Below are 16,172 nucleotides of genomic sequence, written 5' to 3'. Positions count from 1 at the left end.
GGATCATGCTCTGCTTCAGTATTTCACAGTACATATTGGAGTTCATGTGTCCCTCAATGAAATGTAACTCCGCAACACCTGCTGCACTCATGCAGCCCCAGACCATGGCATTCCCACCACCATGCTTGACTGTAGGTATGACACACTTATCTTTGTACTCCTCACCTGATTGCCGCCACACATGCTTGAGACCATCTGAACCAAACAAATTAATCTTGGTCTCATCAGACCATAGGACATGGTTCCAGTAATCCATATCCTTTGTTGACATGTCTTCAGCAAACTGTTTGCGGGCTTTCTTGTGTAGAGACTTCAGAAGAGGTTTCCTTCTGGGGTGACAGCCATGCAGACCAATTTGATGTAGTGTGCGGCGTATGGTCTGAGCACTGACAGGCTGACCCCCCACCTTTTCAATCTCTGCAGCAATGCTGACAGCACTCCTGCACCTATCTTTCAAAGACAGCAGTGGGATGTGACGCTGAGCACGTGCACTCAGCTTCTTTGGACGACCAACGCGAGGTCTGTTCTGAGTGGACCCTGCTCTTTTAAAACGCTGGATGATCTTGGCCACTGTGCTGCAGCTCAGTTTCAGGGTGTTGGCAATCTTCTTGTAGCCTTGGCCATCTTCATGTAGCGCAACAATTCGTCTTTTAAGATCCTCAGAGAGTTCTTTGCCATGAGGTACCATGTTGGAACTTTCAGTGACCAGTATGAGAGAGTGTGAGAGCTGTACTACTAAATTGAACACACCTGCTCCCTATGCACACCTGAGACCTAGGTGGGGTGTACTCACTTATGTTGCCAGCTATTTAGACATTAATGGCTGTGTGTTGTGTTATTTTCAGAAGACAGTAAATCTACACTGCTATACAAGCTGTACACTGACTACTCTAAGTTATATCCAAGTTTCATGTCTATAGTGTTGTCCCATGAAAAGATATAATGAAATATTTGCAGAAATGTGAGGGGTGTACTCACTTTTGTGATACACTGTATATGTGGCCCATAACAATATGTATGCTCATTTGAGTTCATGTATGTGTAATCAATTTATGGACATATATGCCAAAATGCTTATTTATGTATAAAACATAGAGCCGAGAATTAAACCAGGGATCCCAGATTCTCAGTGTAGAAATGATAGTGGAATTTTCCACCGCACCCAGGGGCGATTTAATGCACGGGCTTACCTGGGCTTCAGCCCAGGGGCCCCGAATAATTGAGGGCCCCGATTGGCTGTTATATTTTTTATTTATTTTGTTATTTTGGTTAATATGAATGGGGAAGCTTGATTGGTGGTTTCAGTTAAGCAACGTGAACGTTAGAGCTAGTATGTGAGTGACATTCAGCTCAGCCAATCAGAATGCAGCACCAGGTTTATACATGTGCGTTCGGACGTTCTGCAGTTAGTTTAGTGAGACTCGCCTTATGGTCCCGGCATGAAGTTCGGGTTCTGGAACTAGGAGGTATAAAGTGTTGTAATGCTCATTGAAGTCCTGAATAAACAGTTAAAGTGACTCTACCCTGTCGTGTGCCTTTATTCCCACACCTCCACCACCGCACAGCAAAAGACCCGTAACATCCCCACCGGACAGCGGCTAGGTGAGCCGACCCTCTACAGTAGCATGTGGCTAATGCTAGAGGTAAAGTGCAGCGATAGTGAAGGTAAAAACACGACAATATTTTTGTAAAGTGTTAGGATTTTCGGAACATAAAAAACGTAAATTTAATATGGGAAGTTTTCCGGCATTCACCCACGTGGTCTTTTGTTCAAAATGGCGCCGGCCATGTCCCCTTTGTTCAAAATGGCACCGGCCATGCTCCCTTCCTGACTCCAACCGAGGGGGGGGGAGGCGGAGCCCTGGGCTTTTTAGCACATTTCATTGGCTCCACCAGCAGTAAAGGAGGAGGAGCCTAGCTTAGTTAAAAAAAAAACGGCGCGCTCAGACGCACGCTCTCTTTTTTGGCTGGCAATCATCTGGATTGCAGGAGAAAGGAGCGCCATTCGGCTTAGCTCTGACATATTTTCACAGATAATTTTGTACACTTAATAAAGTGTTTTGAAGAGTACTTTCTGGATTATCCGACTGCTTCTTCAGGGCCTCTCGACCAAAAGATTCGTCGTAACAAAAGTAAAATATAAAAATAACTAAAAGACAATGAAATATCAGAATACATGTAATAACAATACACAGTGAGTGCACAGCAAGGGATTTTGGGAATCGTTTTTAACTTGCTTAACGTTACTAGACCTATATATATACTATATATATATATATATATATATATATACAGTGTATCACAAAAGTGAGTACACCCCTCACATTTCTGCAGATATTTAAGTATATTTTTTCATGGGACAACACTGACAAAATGACACTTTGACACAATGAAAAGTAGTCTGTGTGCAGCTTATATAACAATGTAAATTTATTCTTCCCTCAAAATAACTCAATATACAGCCATTAATGTCTAAACCACCGGCAACAAAAGTAAGTACACCCCTAAGAGACTACACCCCTAAATGTCCAAATTGAGCACTGCTTGTCATTTTCCCTCCAAAATGTCATGTGACTCGCTAGTGTTACTAGGTTTCGGGTGTGCATAGGGAGCAGGTGTGTTCAATTTAGTAGTACAGCTCTCACACTCTCTCATACTGGTCACTGAAAGTTCCAACATGGCACCTCATGGCAAAGAACTCTCTGAGGATCTTAAAAGACGAATTGTTGCGCTACATGAAGATGGCCAAGGCTACAAGAAGATTGCCAACACCCTGAAACTGAGCTGCAGCACAGTGGCCAAGATCATCCAGCGTTTTAAAAGAGCAGGGTCCACTCAGAACAGACCTTGCGTTGGTCGTCCAAAGAAGCTGAGTGCACGTGCTCAGCGTCACATCCAACTGCTGTCTTTGAAAGATAGGCGCAGGAGTGCTGTCAGCATTGCTGCAGAGATTGAAAAGGTGGGGGGTCAGCCTGTCAGTGCTCAGACCATACGCCGCACACTACATCAAATTGGTCTGCATGGCTGTCACCCCAGAAGGAAGCCTCTTCTGAAGTCTCTACACAAGAAAGCCCTCAAACAGTTTGCTGAAGACATGTCAACAAAGGACATGGATTACTGGAACCATGTCCTATGGTCTGATGAGACCAAGATTAATTTGTTTGGTTCAGATGGTCTCAAGCATGTGTGGCGGCAATCAGGTGAGGAGTACAAAGATAAGTGTGTCATGCCTACAGTCAAGCATGGTGGTGGGAATGCCATGGTCTGGGGCTGCATGAGTGCAGCAGGTGTTGGGGAGTTACATTTCATTGAGGGACACATGAACTCCAATATGTACTGTGAAATACTGAAGCAGAGCATGATCCCCTCCCTCCGGAAACTGGGTCGCAGGGCAGTGTTCCAGCATGATAATGACCCCAAACACACCTCTAAGACGACCACTGCTTTATTGAAAAGGCTGCGGGTAAAGGTGATGGACTGGCCAAGCATATCTCCAGACCTAAACCCAATAGAACATCTTTGGGGCATCCTCAAGCGGAAGGTGGAGGAGCGCAAAGTCTCGAATATCCGCCAGCTCCGTGATGTCGTCATGGAGGAGTGGAAAAGCATTCCAGTGGCAACCTGTGAAGCTCTGGTAAACTCCATGCCCAGGAGAGTTAAGGCAGTTCTGGGAAATAATGGTGGCCACACAAAATATTGACACTTCAGGAACTTTCACTAAGGGGTTGTTGCCGGTGATTTAGACATTAATGGCTGTATATTGAGTTATTTTGAGGGAAGAATAAATTTACACTGTTATATAAGCTGCACACAGACTACTTTTCATTGTGTCAAAGTGTCATTTTGTCAGTGTTGTCCCATGAAAAGATATACTTAAATATCTGCAGAAATGTGAGGGGTGTACTCACTTTTGTGATACACTGTATATATATATATATATATATATATATATATATATATAATATATATATACAGTATATATATACTGTATGTGTGATAAGTTAAAATGATAATGCACTGTCATGCTGTTAAAAAAATAGTAACATTTGCACTATATAAAAAAGGGGTCCTAAATGGTTAAAAAGTGAAGTTATATTATCTATGTAGCGTTATCTGTGACACAGGTCTTGATCCACTAGTCGGAGATCGATCGTTTTTTCCTCCACTAGTGATGCTGGAGAAATCGTGGTGTTTTTCTCATTCCAGTAAAAGTTCTCACTGAGAAAACATCGCTTTATCACTCTCGTGATTATTTCTCCCCATTTTCAGGTATAATGTGTGCATTTTATGTTGTTCAGTGATTGTAATAGCTTTTTAATATAAGTCCAGATTTCAGAAGAAAGTGTATGTTCAAGTTTGAAAGTTGTAGCGAAGTTTGTGTGTGTGTGTGTGTGTGTGTGTGTGTGTGTGTGTGTGAGTGTGTGAATGAAGCCCCAGCTCGTCAGCTGCATTAAACTCATGGCTAATTGTAATGCAGTCACCATTTTGTGAATCCACATGTGCATGTTAATGTATTTGCACATTGTTTGTACATTGACCTGTAGTAAGTCATGTCAGTTTAATGAGAGTTAACTCAGTTTTAGTTTCACATTTCTTACCAGTGTTAAAAGTGAGAAATATCTCAGGAAAACATTGTTAATGAGTTGTATATTATAATATATATGATGTTATGATTTTGGAACATTATAATAGACATGTAGTCTATTGTATATTATATGAGTGCTATGTATAATAGACATGTATAATAGACATCCTTTAAAAGGGTATTGTGTTTTTTTGTTTCTTTGTTATATAAGTGTAACAAATATACTTTTGCATCTGACATTGAGTATTGTAACTAAAATGTTTCAGTACTGTAGCTAAGATGTGAGTAAATGGTTTATGTACAGTATTTGTTCATTCATTCCAGTAAAAGTTTTAACATCGCTTTATCACTCTCGTGATTATTTCTCCCCATTTTCAGGGGTACAACACATGTGTATTTGTGTAAGCGCAATTATGTGTCAGAATCTAAGTGTGGATGTATATATGAGTGTGTGTGCCTGTGAGTTTGTTGGTGTGCATGTCTATGTATACGTGTGTGAGCGTGTCTATGTATGTATGTGTGTGAGCGTGTGTATGTGTGTGTGCATGTGAGTTTGTGAGTGTGCATGTCTATGTATACGTGTGTGAGCGTGTGTATGTGTGTGTGCATGTGAGTTTGTGAGTGTGCATGTCTATGTATACGTGTGTCTATTGTGTGTTTGCAGTGTGTGTGTGTGTGTGTGTGTGTGTGTGTGTGTGTGTGTTTGTGTATGAGTGTGCAGTTGCAGAGAGAGGTGTTCAGGCCCAGTGAGCTCAGCTGTCCAATCAGATGCTGAGGAATGATGGTGTTGAATGCTGAGCTGAAGTTAAACAGCATCCTAACATACAGATGTGTCATTTCTGTCCACATGTGTAAGAGCCAGATGAGGTGTGGTGGCTATGGCAACATCTGTTGAGCGGTTGGTATGATACGTGAACTGCAGTGGGTCCATTGAGGGGGACAGCGGGGACTTAACATGCTTAATGACGAGTTTCTCAAAGCATTTCATGACAAGAGGTGTGAGAGCTACAGGACGATAGTGGTTGAGGCAGGACACTGACCACTTCTTTAACAAAGGCACGATGATGGTGGTCTTAGGTGTCACATAATTGTGGCACTATTCTGTATTCATTCATTCATAGTCTGTTTTACCAAAGCTTTATCTTGGTCAGGGTTGCAGTGGGTCTGGTAACCACTGGAGAATGAGCTGAGTGAGATTGTGTAGTTAATTGTTTATTATCTGTGTTTTTGCTTCGGCCTAAATCTATTTTAAGTGATTGTTTAAAATCCAGTGTGTGGTGCAGAGGTCTGGGGACAATTTGTGGTTCCAGAAACTTTTTACTTCTAAATTCTCACACTAACAGATATTTGATCAATTATAAACTAGCTGAACTAACAAAATATTTGTGTCGTGGCTCTGTAGCTCTTTCAGTTCATGTGTTTTGTTAATCATTTTGTCTCTGAGAACTTGAGGAATCTTCTTCACATTCACAGTGATTGTTACATGAAACTACAATGAAACCAGGTGTTATTTACACAAGAACCTTTATTTTTATTTAAGGTCTTTCACACACACACACAGTCTTCTTTCTATAATCTTCATCCACGCAGATGCCTGTAGAATAAACACACAAGAAATTACATTACAGAAACACAAAATACAATCAATATTTTAATAGTTTCATGTTATTACTTCTACTTATCCTAATGATATTAGCATTACAATCTTTGTTAGCATTCTCTGTGATCTAGACCATATTACAAGATCTTTTAGTTCTAACTTATTAAGTCTGTTTCATTCTTACTAACCCTAACCTCATACTGTTCTCTGTAAACCACTCATGCTGAAGGATTTCTTTAAGGCTGAGACGTTTTTCAGGCTGTTTCTCCAGACACCTACTTATCAGATGGTAGCATGCTGTGTGCAGTGATAAAATCAGATTAAAATGTTGTTGTATTTAAAACTAGATTTCTTATTTACACTTTCTATCATTGTAATGACGATATAAACTTGATCAAACTTTTTAAATCATGTTTTCATGCAGGTTTTACAGACTGTGTGTTTCTACATCTTAATGTGAGCTGTTTCCATTTTCTTACTATCAGAAAGTTCAGGTAAAAAGTCCAGGCCCCCATCAACAATCTCCACTTCATCCCCGAACGGCATCTCTCCACAAACTATGGTGTGCAGGAGTACGCCCAGACTCCACACAGTAGCAGGGCAGCCATACATTTCCGTCTCAACTATCCACTCAGGTGGAGCGTATGACTTAGTGCCTGAGTGAAAGGGAGAAATGCTTTAGAGAAATACTTCTCCACTCAAATCCATTTCATTCTGTAACTAAGTACTTCTGAGGTGAACTTACCTGAAAATGAGGTGTACGCTGTTTCCTTGTGTAAGTCCCCACAGCCAAAGTCGATCAGCTTGACCTCCAGTGTCTCTGTGTTCACCAGAAGATTTTCTGGCTTGATGTCCCGGTGAAAAACTCCACAATCATGGCAGTGAATTGCAGCCAGAACCACCTGCCACATGATGAGCTGAGCCACAGCTTCATTCATTGGGAACTGCTGAATGAAGTCAAAGAGGTCCATACAGGGGATGGGTCGCTCCAGGATTAGGATGTAGTGCTCGGGCGTGTCAAACCAATCCAGTAGTTTCAGCACAGAATTACAGTGAGGTGGCTTGAATACCATCTTCATTAACGCCACCTCCACAGGAAGTGGGTACGTCTCTCCAGGCTAATAGAACAACAGACAAGGTTTGGAATCAGTAGTAGGTCTAAACTATGATGAGCAGGTCTGTTAGTAAAGATCTGGGCTGGTCTAAGGCAGTAAGTGGACCAACAGTTTTGGTCTAGATCTGGTCTATGAAGGTTTTTATCTTGTTTAAACCTTGTTGAGCCTTGTGATACTTTATTAGTAAAAGAAAAAGATGAACTTACAATAGTGATGAATCTGTCGCGGGGGTCCTTCAGCACATATTTCACAGCAACCTGTTCACAAATACAAACACAATTAGTGGATTTAGTTGTACAGAAGTAATAATAATAAACATTAGGGTTTAGTTAAAGAATTTCATCATCCAAATAGAACATTTCTCCTTCTGATTGTATCTTATTAATGTGGAATGCTCTACACTTCCTGTCTTGTGTTTATGTGCTGATGTTCACCTGTTTCCCATCTGCATTACAAACACCAGCATAAACCACACCACAGCCTCCTTCTCCCAGCAGCTCTCCCACAGTGTAGCAACAATCAAAACTCTCTGTAAAAGTGATTTTTATTCCATTTAAGTCAAATTCACATAGAAAATGTACATCATATCAGCAGTACTAAATATCTGTTATATAAAGACTGTCAGTGGTGTTTGGCTGTATTCTGTATTTCTGCAGGTGTAATATAATCTCTATTGGTTGATGTAGCAGGTAACAGATGTACAACAATATATTATTACAGGAATTAGTGGAGATTAAACTGACCTTCATGGTTCAGGTTGTTGAAGAAATGAACGCTGGTGGTTGGATCCTCTGGGCTTTCTTCATCGCTCAGGATTTCTTCTTCTGCACCTACAGAACAAACCCCTGAAAAGCTGTATGTACTATACTTACCACCGCTCTCAACAGAGGCATCAGAGTCATTCAACTCAGCAGCACATTCAAAGATCACTTCACCAAGGCTGATCTCAGATACAGAGGCTAAAGGTCAAAGGTAGGAAGGTGTCGAGGGAAGAAGGTGAAACAGAAACAGTCAAACAGAAACAGTTCAGCTTTTTTGAAGCTAAAGTCTGCAGGTAAGGTTTGATTTAGCTGTAATCTTAATATTACCTGAAGATCCAGATGCTTTTTGGTGCTGATCTGATTCTGAACTAACTGCAGACGATGACGACGTCCTGTCTAGTGTCTATCAAACAGATCATACTGGTGTTACACAGATGCAGATAAAATATCATACAGGGAACAACATCACAATTCACACTTAATGTTTTTAAATGAGAGACTTTTTGTTGCTGTATTATTACATCATTAGATATATACATGTCTCAATGATTCTTAGAAGGTGTTACCTCCGAGCTGTCTGATCTGTCAGCATCACCAGGCTTAGTAATGATGTTCTGTATTACTTTCATCCAAGCCTGTCCAATCTCTTCTGAATCAGCTTTCAAAAAACACCTCCTTCACACACACACACACACATCATACACATTTTAATAATATAATTTATGTATTTTGTTTATTAGATGTGTGAGAAAGGTGTTTACAAATGTAATATATATAAATGAGTATTATTATTGAACAGCACTCACTTAGTGGGTGAAACCAGCTGGAAGTGAAAGCTGTGTCTGATGTTCTCACAGTGTTCAATCCTACACAATCTCACATCTTCTATCAGCACAGTCGCCTCATGCTGGTTACAAACAAACAAAGTTTACACCAAAAATAACAGATGATCCTAAAAGCACATTTTAACAGTTCATGCTGTATAATGTTTAGTTTTACTGAATGTCAAGTCAAGTCAAGTCAACTTTATTTATATAGCGCTTTTTACAATATACATTGTCTCAAAGCAACTTTACAAAATCCAGGACCAACAGATACAAAAACCCCTGTTGAGCAAGCCGAGGGCGACTGTGGCAAGGAAAAACTCCCTGAAAAATTACAGGAAGAAACCTTGAGAGGAACCAGACTCAACAGGGCCCATCCTTCATGGGTGGCCTGGAGGATACTTTAAATAAATACACGATTTACACAAATCATACAAACACAGAATTAAATGATCTAAAAGTTATAACTGGTAATAAATAGATAAATAAATAATAATAGAGTTGTTATCCGCTCTAGTCTTCAATAAAGTCTGTAGTGATTTCTTGTCGTTGCAATTACTCCAGACCCGTCACATCTGACAGGAGCAGCATCGTTGTCCCGGCAGTCTCGACTTCAATCCTTAACCTCGGCGGGTAAACAGGTTTCCATCAGAATGCCCTCGGGGTAAAACAACAGAGAATGTAGTTAATAATGTACAATGCTAGTTGACAAACAGTTTTACAGAGAGTTTTAGACTCCGGCAGCCCTAATTATTACAGCATAACTAAAAGGGAGAGCGAGCAGGTAACAAGGTCATGAAGGCTTTCACAGGACATCAGCGCCCACCTCTCCTACCCAAACCAGAGTGATTGGACAAGAGAGGCAGAACGACAGCGACCCAACATCCCTGATCACCACAAGTTTCTATGACCAAGAACCCCCAAGCTCTGCGCCTTTGTCTATATTAATCAAAAGCCTGAGAAAATAAATATGTTTTCAGTCTAGACTTAAACATTGAGACTGTGTCCGAATACCGAACAGAGGCAGGAAGATTATTCCAAAGTTGTGGAGCTTTGTAAGAAAATGCTCTTCCACCAGCTTTGGTCTTTTTAATTTTAGGAACTATAAGTAACCCTGCATCTTGTGAACGAAGTGGACGTGCTGGGTTGTAGTAATTAATAAGCTCACTCAGATACTGTGGAGCCAGACCATGTAGCGCTTTATAGGTTAGTAAAAGTATTTTGTAATCAATGCGAAATTTAACTGCCAGCCAGTGTAGAGATGATAGAACAGGAGTGATATGATCAAATTTTTTAGTTCTAGTTAGCACTCGAGCTGCTGCATTTTGAACTAACTGGAGTTTGTTTAAGGATCTACCAGAGCATCCAGTTAGAAGAGCATTACAATAATCTAACCGAGAAGTTATAAACGCATGGATCAGTTTTTCGGCGTCATTAACAGATAGTATATTTCTTATTTTAGAGATATTACGCAAATGATAGAAAGCAACTCTAGTAATATTATTAATGTGTGTATCAAAGGAAAGATCTGAATCTAGTGTGACACCTAAGTTTTTTACATCTGGGCTGGGAGTAACAGAGAACGTGTTTAAGTTTAGCACCAGGTTAGACAACTTGTCTCTTGCAGCTTTAGAGCCAACAAGTAAAACCTCAGTTTTATCTGAATTAAGTAAAAGAAAATTACACGACATCCAGTTTTTTATGTCGTTTACACAATCTTCTATCTTACTGATTGTGTCAGTATCATTTGGTTTGGCTGATATATACAGCTGTGTGTCATCTGCATAGCAGTGAAAGTTTATGCCATGTTTATGAATAATTTCACCTAGTGGAAGCATATAGAGTGTAAATAATAGCGGTCCAAGTACCGACCCCTGTGGAACACCACACTTTACTTTTGTAGTTTCCGAGCATTTATTATTTACATAAACGAATTGAGATCGGTCAGTCAAATATGATTTAAACCAAGAGAGTGCGAGTCCTTTAACACCTACTGTATTTTCTAGCCTCTCCAGTAAAATGTTATGATCGACCGTATCAAACGCTGCGCTAAGATCTAATAGAACAAGAAAAGAGACACATCCATTATCAGAAGACATTAACAACTCGTTAACTACTCTAATTAATGCGGTTTCGGTACTATGATTGGGTCTAAATCCTGATTGAAATTTTTCATGAATACAATTTTCATTCAAATAAGAACATAGCTGTTTGGAAACGACTTTTTCTAATATCTTTGAGACAAAAGGAAGGTTTGAAATTGGCCTATAATTAGATAAAACATGTGGATCAAGATTAGGTTTTTTAATCAGGGGTTTAATAACAGCACTTTTAAACAATTTAGGTACATATCCAAGGCTAAGGGATGCATTGATTAATGTAAGCAGGGGCTCTACAATAGCTGGGAGTAAATCTTTAAGTAAACGAGTTGGAACAGGATCGAGTATACACGATGATGACTTCGATGATTTAATCAACACAGTTAGTTCATTTTGGGAGATTGGATTAAAGGAATTTAGTTGGATTAACTCGTTACTATTATCACCAATGCTGCTCGGAGTGAGTTTATACTTAACATTGGCAAGTGACACACTCTGACTCTGAAGTCGTATTTTTTCTATCTTGTCATTAAAGAATTTTAAAAAATCATCACTGGTACAGTCAGGCGGTATATTAGATTCAGTTTCATTGACGTTTTTAGTTAATTTGGACACTGTCTCAAAAAGGAATCTAGGATTGTTTTTATTTTTCTCTATTAGGGATGAATAATATAAAGATTTAGCTTTTATAAGTGCATGTTTATACTCAGTTAGAGCATCTTTCCAAGCAATCTTATACACCTCCAGTGTAGTGTGACGCCACTTACGTTCTAATTTCCGTGCTGCTTGTTTAAGTGCGCATGTGTGGTCATTGTACCATGGAGCAAGTTTTTTCTCCCTAATCAGTTTAGTTTTGAGTGGGGCTACGTTATCTAAGGTTGTGCGCAGTACGGTCTCTAGGTTTTGAGTTGCCTGATCTAGTTCTTTAGGTTCTGATGCTGATATATTTGGTAATTCTGGTAGGCAGTCTATGAACGCTGCTGCAGTTGCAGATGTAATAGTGCGCTTACATTTAAAACGATTTGGTTGCTGTATATTATTGGACAGGGACACTTCATATATTAGTAGGGAGTGATCAGAGATTAAGTCATTCTGTGGTATAATTTCCAGGTTGTCTATGTTTATACCATAAGTAAGTATTAAATCTAAGGTATGTTTACAGCGGTGAGTGGGTCCTGTTACATTTTGGGTGATGTCTAAGGATTCTAAAATAGAATCAAACGCAATTTTGAGTGGATTACACTTATCCTCATAATGAATATTAAAGTCACCAACAATTAGAGCTTTCTTAGTTGATAAGACTAATTTAGAAAGAAAATCGGCAAATTCGTTAAGAAATTCTGAGTAAGGACCAGGGGGTCGATAAACAGTAACCAGTTTAAACATACTATTTTTATCAGATGAACATTTAATGGTTATGTCAGAGATAAGAACTTCAAACGAGTTTGTTATGGGAGTTGATTTTACAGTAAGACCTATGTCTTTATCATAAATTGCGGCTATTCCTCCACCACGACCGCTAAGACGTGGCTTATGTTCATAACTGTAACCCGGAGGAGATGCTTCATTTAAACCTAGATACTCATCAGGTCTAGCCCAGGTCTCGGTTAAACACAGGGCACTAAGACAATTATCTGTAATTATTTCATTTACAATTACTGTTTTGCATGCAAGTGACCTGATGTTTAGAAGTCCTAACTTTAGTTTAACTTTACTAGGGTTTTCATGATGCTCATTTAGATTAATTTTAATTAAGTTATTATGACATACTTTTTGAATTTGTTTTGGCTTACACCTGCCACGGTAAACAGACACAGTCTCAATGGTTTGTGACCTAAGGATTCCGGGTGACGTCCGATGGCGACTCGCAGACAGTCGGTTAGGCCTGTTAGTCTGCTGCCTGGTCTTGGCTCTGGATAGTCATTTAACACTATCTGCCGCTACACTAACGCGGTGGTAAAGCCTGTCACCTATGCTGCAAGAAATGCGAGCAGCACCCTCCCACGTGGGGTGGACACCATCCCGCTTCAAAAGACCAGGCCTTCCCTCAAAGGTGGACCAGTTATCTACAAAATCGATGCAGTTTTCTGAGCACCATTTAGACATCCAGCGGTTCAGCGACAACAACCTGCTGTAGGTTTCGCCACTGGGTCGAATCGGTAAGGGGCCAGAGCACACTACTGCCTCAGACATCGACCTAGCTAACTCACACACCTCTTTAACATTACTCTTAGTAACCTCAGACTGCCGTAAACGAACATCATTAGTGCCGACGTGGATAACAATCTTCGAAAATCTACGATTAGCATTAGCCAGCACTTTCAGGTTTGCTCTGATGTCAGGCGCCCTGGCCCCCGGAATACAAGTGACTATGGTTGCTGGTGTCTCTATGGGGGTTGCAATACGCACGTGTCGGAGCTGAGAATCTCCTATAACCAGAGCACTTACATTAACAGGCTTCTCAGCGGGTGGCTCACTGAGTGGGGAAAACCTGTTGGACACGTGCAACTGAGATGGTCGGTGCTTTTCCCTACGACTATGTCGCCGAGACGTCACCCAGTCGCCCCGCTGTGAGGGCTCTAATGCCGGAGTCTGGGGTTCTGTACCTGAACTGCTGGCATTCGGGACTGCTACAGCTGAATCTAAGCCCTCACTAGTAGTAGTCTGTTCTAACGCCCGAATGCGCCCTTCTAACACTGAGATCTTCTCCGTTAGACTAACCACTAATCTACACTTATCACATGTAAAGTTATCACTAAACACGGAGAAGGAATAACTGAACATATTACACTCGGAACATGGATACAAAGCTCCTGCTGGGGCCATAGTAACAAAGAAATGTACTTAGCTTTACAAGATGAGTTGGAGATGATGTTTATGTTGGATTCACCGGCGCTTCTGCTGGTAGTCACAGAAGAACGGCTTTAATTCCGGATGAAACAGGCGATGATGAGCTGGAATACAAAAACCACCAACCAAAGCAACACAAATGCGCTTCGTTCGGACAAAAGCGGCTGTAATTCTAAAGGAGAACGGTGTTATGCGCTGGTGTACAAAACAAATAAACGCGCTTCCTACGAACAGAAACGGTTATAACTCCCCACAAAACACAGGTGTTTTAAGAGCTGAAATACAGAACACAACCAAACACAAGCAACCCAACACAAGCAACCAAACACAAACGCGCTTCGTTCGGACAAAAGCGGCTGTAATTCTAAAGGAGAACGGTGTTATGCGCTGGTGTACAAAACAAATAAACGCGCTTCCTACGAACAGAAACGGTTATAACTCCCCACAAAACAGAGGTGTTTTAAGAGCTGAAATACAGAACACAACCAAACACAAACGCGCTTCGTGCGGACCGAAAACGGTTTTAATTCTGTTTAGTGTAAAGTAAAGTGTTCTTGTCTCTATATGAGGTTCCTCCAGGTACTTTGGTTACCTTACACAACCCCAAAACATGCAGAAGGTGGAGTGGCTACCCTGAAATGCCTCTGTGTGTACGTGGGTAATTAAATGGGTGAGTGAGTGGTGCTCTGCATGAGCAGGGACAGAGTAGTGTGTTTAGGACAGGACAAGACTGAGACGAATGATCTGCTGTGGTGACCCCTAACTGATTTAAATCCCAGCAGTGCTATTGACCAGCCAGACATCGACACAGACGTCATGGGCCACGTCTCAGGATTGGTGGCTGAAGCCCCTGTGATGATTGGCACTTTGTTCAGGTGATTCCTGCCTTGTGTCCAGTGTTTCCCTGTGTAACCAGACCCCCGAGACCCTGACCAAGGAAAATGAAATCAGGTTGGAAAAGGTCATGTGACTCACCTTAGACTTGCTCTTGTAAATGAGCTGATTGTCCTTAATCATAAACCAGCGCCTGCAGAGAAAAACACAGAAACACAGAAACAGCTGCAGCTACTGAATATTACTGACAATATTACTGCAGGAATGAAACTGTTCAGTACATCAGGGTTTGTTCAGTGCTTTATTTCATGTCAACAAGTTTTGTGTATCACTTTTTATCTAATATAATATTTTATCTGAGGATTTATTTATTTTGATCAGTTAATTAAGTGAATAAGTGAATAAAAAATACTGATATTTAATTAAAATAAAACGTTTCGAATCCACTTGAGCTTTCTACAAACCTGTTCCATGTCTTAAACACATTGCTGGCCCTCTTGAACAGAAATCCCTCCATAACGATCCTGTTCTCTCTGTCCACATCGTATTTCTGTCTGCTGTCCTCATTCAGGTCGTCCTGAGAAGACGTCCGAGGACGGGTCAGACAAACCGGCCAACAAAAGAATCTCTGCATTAAAGAAGCACGTTGGTTCTCACGTCTCTTCTGTTTCTCAGCCATGATGAGTGAAGAGGTGAAAACTACGGTGGCCGAGAAGTGCAAAACAAATTTACATTTCAGAAAACAAAATTACAAAAAAACAAAAACAAATTTACAACAAAAGCAAAAACAAATTTACAAGTGCTCGGGTACCCAGTGTTTGTAAATTTGTTTTGGCATATGTAAAAGTGTTTCAGCACTTGTAAATTTATTTTCGGCATATGTAATTTTGTTTTCTAAAATGTATATTTGTTTTGCACTTCCCGGCCGCACATATTTGACGGAAAAGGCAGGGACAATAAACCGGAAGTGCGTGTTGCTTACCTGCTGTCAATCAAACTGTTTCTCAGCGATAAAGTGAACGGAGTTTGTGATGGTGACGATAAACAAGGTTTTGTCTAGTTTGTGGAAATCATTTTATCCAGTTGACCCGCTATTGTTTTTCTTGTGGAAAGTTTTGTGCAGATGTTTAGACGTGGCGTGTGCATCTCCAGCTACTGTCCGCTCTTCTAAACATCTAAGGAATTCCCACAAGAACAACAAAAGCGAAATAATGAAAATAATTAACACAAAATGGACAAAACATTGTTTATTAGGGACGGAACATTTGATACCGAGGCTTTAAAACTTGTTTCACTTTTGTAACAGTGGACTCAGTGTATCGGAGCTTATATTAAAGCAGCATGTGCGGGACTGATGAAGCTTTGGTGCTGTGTTTTATCTCACTCACTATATAAGAGACAATCAAACCAGGGTTACCAACCATCCTGTAACATACACAATCCTTCTTTATCTGGAGACTAAACACCGCGTTCAGAATTGAACTGATACAGGACGCTTTGTTCC

At 40.5% G+C, this 16,172-nt stretch overlaps 2 protein-coding genes across 4 annotated transcripts; both read right to left on the bottom strand.

Annotated features, from left to right (window-relative positions):
* Positions 1 to 6,090: 6,090 nt before the first annotated feature.
* On the bottom strand, positions 6,091 to 10,141 carry LOC134329416 (serine/threonine-protein kinase pim-2-like). Of its 3 annotated transcripts, none has more exons than XM_063010671.1 (10): positions 8,868 to 10,130; positions 8,628 to 8,736; positions 8,389 to 8,464; positions 8,044 to 8,259; positions 7,735 to 7,829; positions 7,507 to 7,557; positions 6,931 to 7,303; positions 6,665 to 6,841; positions 6,374 to 6,482; positions 6,091 to 6,179 (listed from the first exon to the last, which is right to left on the bottom strand). In XM_063010671.1, the coding sequence occupies exons 2-10, from the start codon at positions 8,688 to 8,690 to the stop codon at positions 6,164 to 6,166; spliced, it is 1,176 nt and encodes a 391-aa protein (XP_062866741.1). In that variant the 5' UTR covers positions 8,691 to 8,736; positions 8,868 to 10,130; the 3' UTR covers positions 6,091 to 6,163. The 3 variants fall into 3 exon arrangements, with proteins under 3 accessions (XP_062866741.1, XP_062866742.1, XP_062866743.1); XM_063010672.1 differs by having other exon boundaries at positions 6,380 to 6,482; positions 8,868 to 10,129; XM_063010673.1 differs by lacking the exon at positions 6,374 to 6,482 and having other exon boundaries at positions 8,868 to 10,141.
* A 4,564-nt stretch (positions 10,142 to 14,705) lies between these two features.
* LOC134328349 (arf-GAP with coiled-coil, ANK repeat and PH domain-containing protein 2-like) lies at positions 14,706 to 15,372 on the bottom strand. Its single transcript, XM_063009453.1, has 3 exons — positions 15,133 to 15,372; positions 14,810 to 14,861; positions 14,706 to 14,762 (listed from the first exon to the last, which is right to left on the bottom strand). The coding sequence occupies exons 1-3, from the start codon at positions 15,345 to 15,347 to the stop codon at positions 14,706 to 14,708; spliced, it is 324 nt and encodes a 107-aa protein (XP_062865523.1). The 5' UTR covers positions 15,348 to 15,372.
* Between the last annotated feature and the right edge of the window lie 800 nt (positions 15,373 to 16,172).

The sequence above is a fragment of the Trichomycterus rosablanca genome, chromosome 15, assembly GCF_030014385.1.
Source record: "Trichomycterus rosablanca isolate fTriRos1 chromosome 15, fTriRos1.hap1, whole genome shotgun sequence".
Classification (NCBI taxonomy): Eukaryota; Metazoa; Chordata; class Actinopteri; order Siluriformes; family Trichomycteridae; genus Trichomycterus; species Trichomycterus rosablanca.
Note: the sequence above shows the minus strand (reverse complement) of the source record. Positions and strands in the feature narration are given on the sequence as shown.

Excerpts from the sequence above, each read along its gene's own strand:
- LOC134328349 (XM_063009453.1), bottom strand. The coding sequence starts at position 15,347 with ATGGCTGAGAAACAGAAGAGACGTGAGAACCAACGTGCTTCTTTAATG. Across the intron at positions 14,862-15,132 it reads GTGTTTAAGACATGGAACAG|GCGCTGGTTTATGATTAAGG; the intron begins GTTTGTAGAAAG and ends TTTTCTCTGCAG. Across the intron at positions 14,763-14,809 it reads TTTACAAGAGCAAGTCTAAG|GGTCTCGGGGGTCTGGTTAC; the intron begins GTGAGTCACATG and ends TTCCTTGGTCAG.
- LOC134329416 (XM_063010671.1), bottom strand. The coding sequence starts at position 8,690 with ATGAAAGTAATACAGAACATCATTACTAAGCCTGGTGATGCTGACAGA. Across the intron at positions 8,260-8,388 it reads AAAAGCATCTGGATCTTCAG|CCTCTGTATCTGAGATCAGC; the intron begins GTAATATTAAGA and ends TTTGACCTTTAG. Across the intron at positions 6,842-6,930 it reads AGCGTACACCTCATTTTCAG|GCACTAAGTCATACGCTCCA; the intron begins GTAAGTTCACCT and ends CCTTTCACTCAG.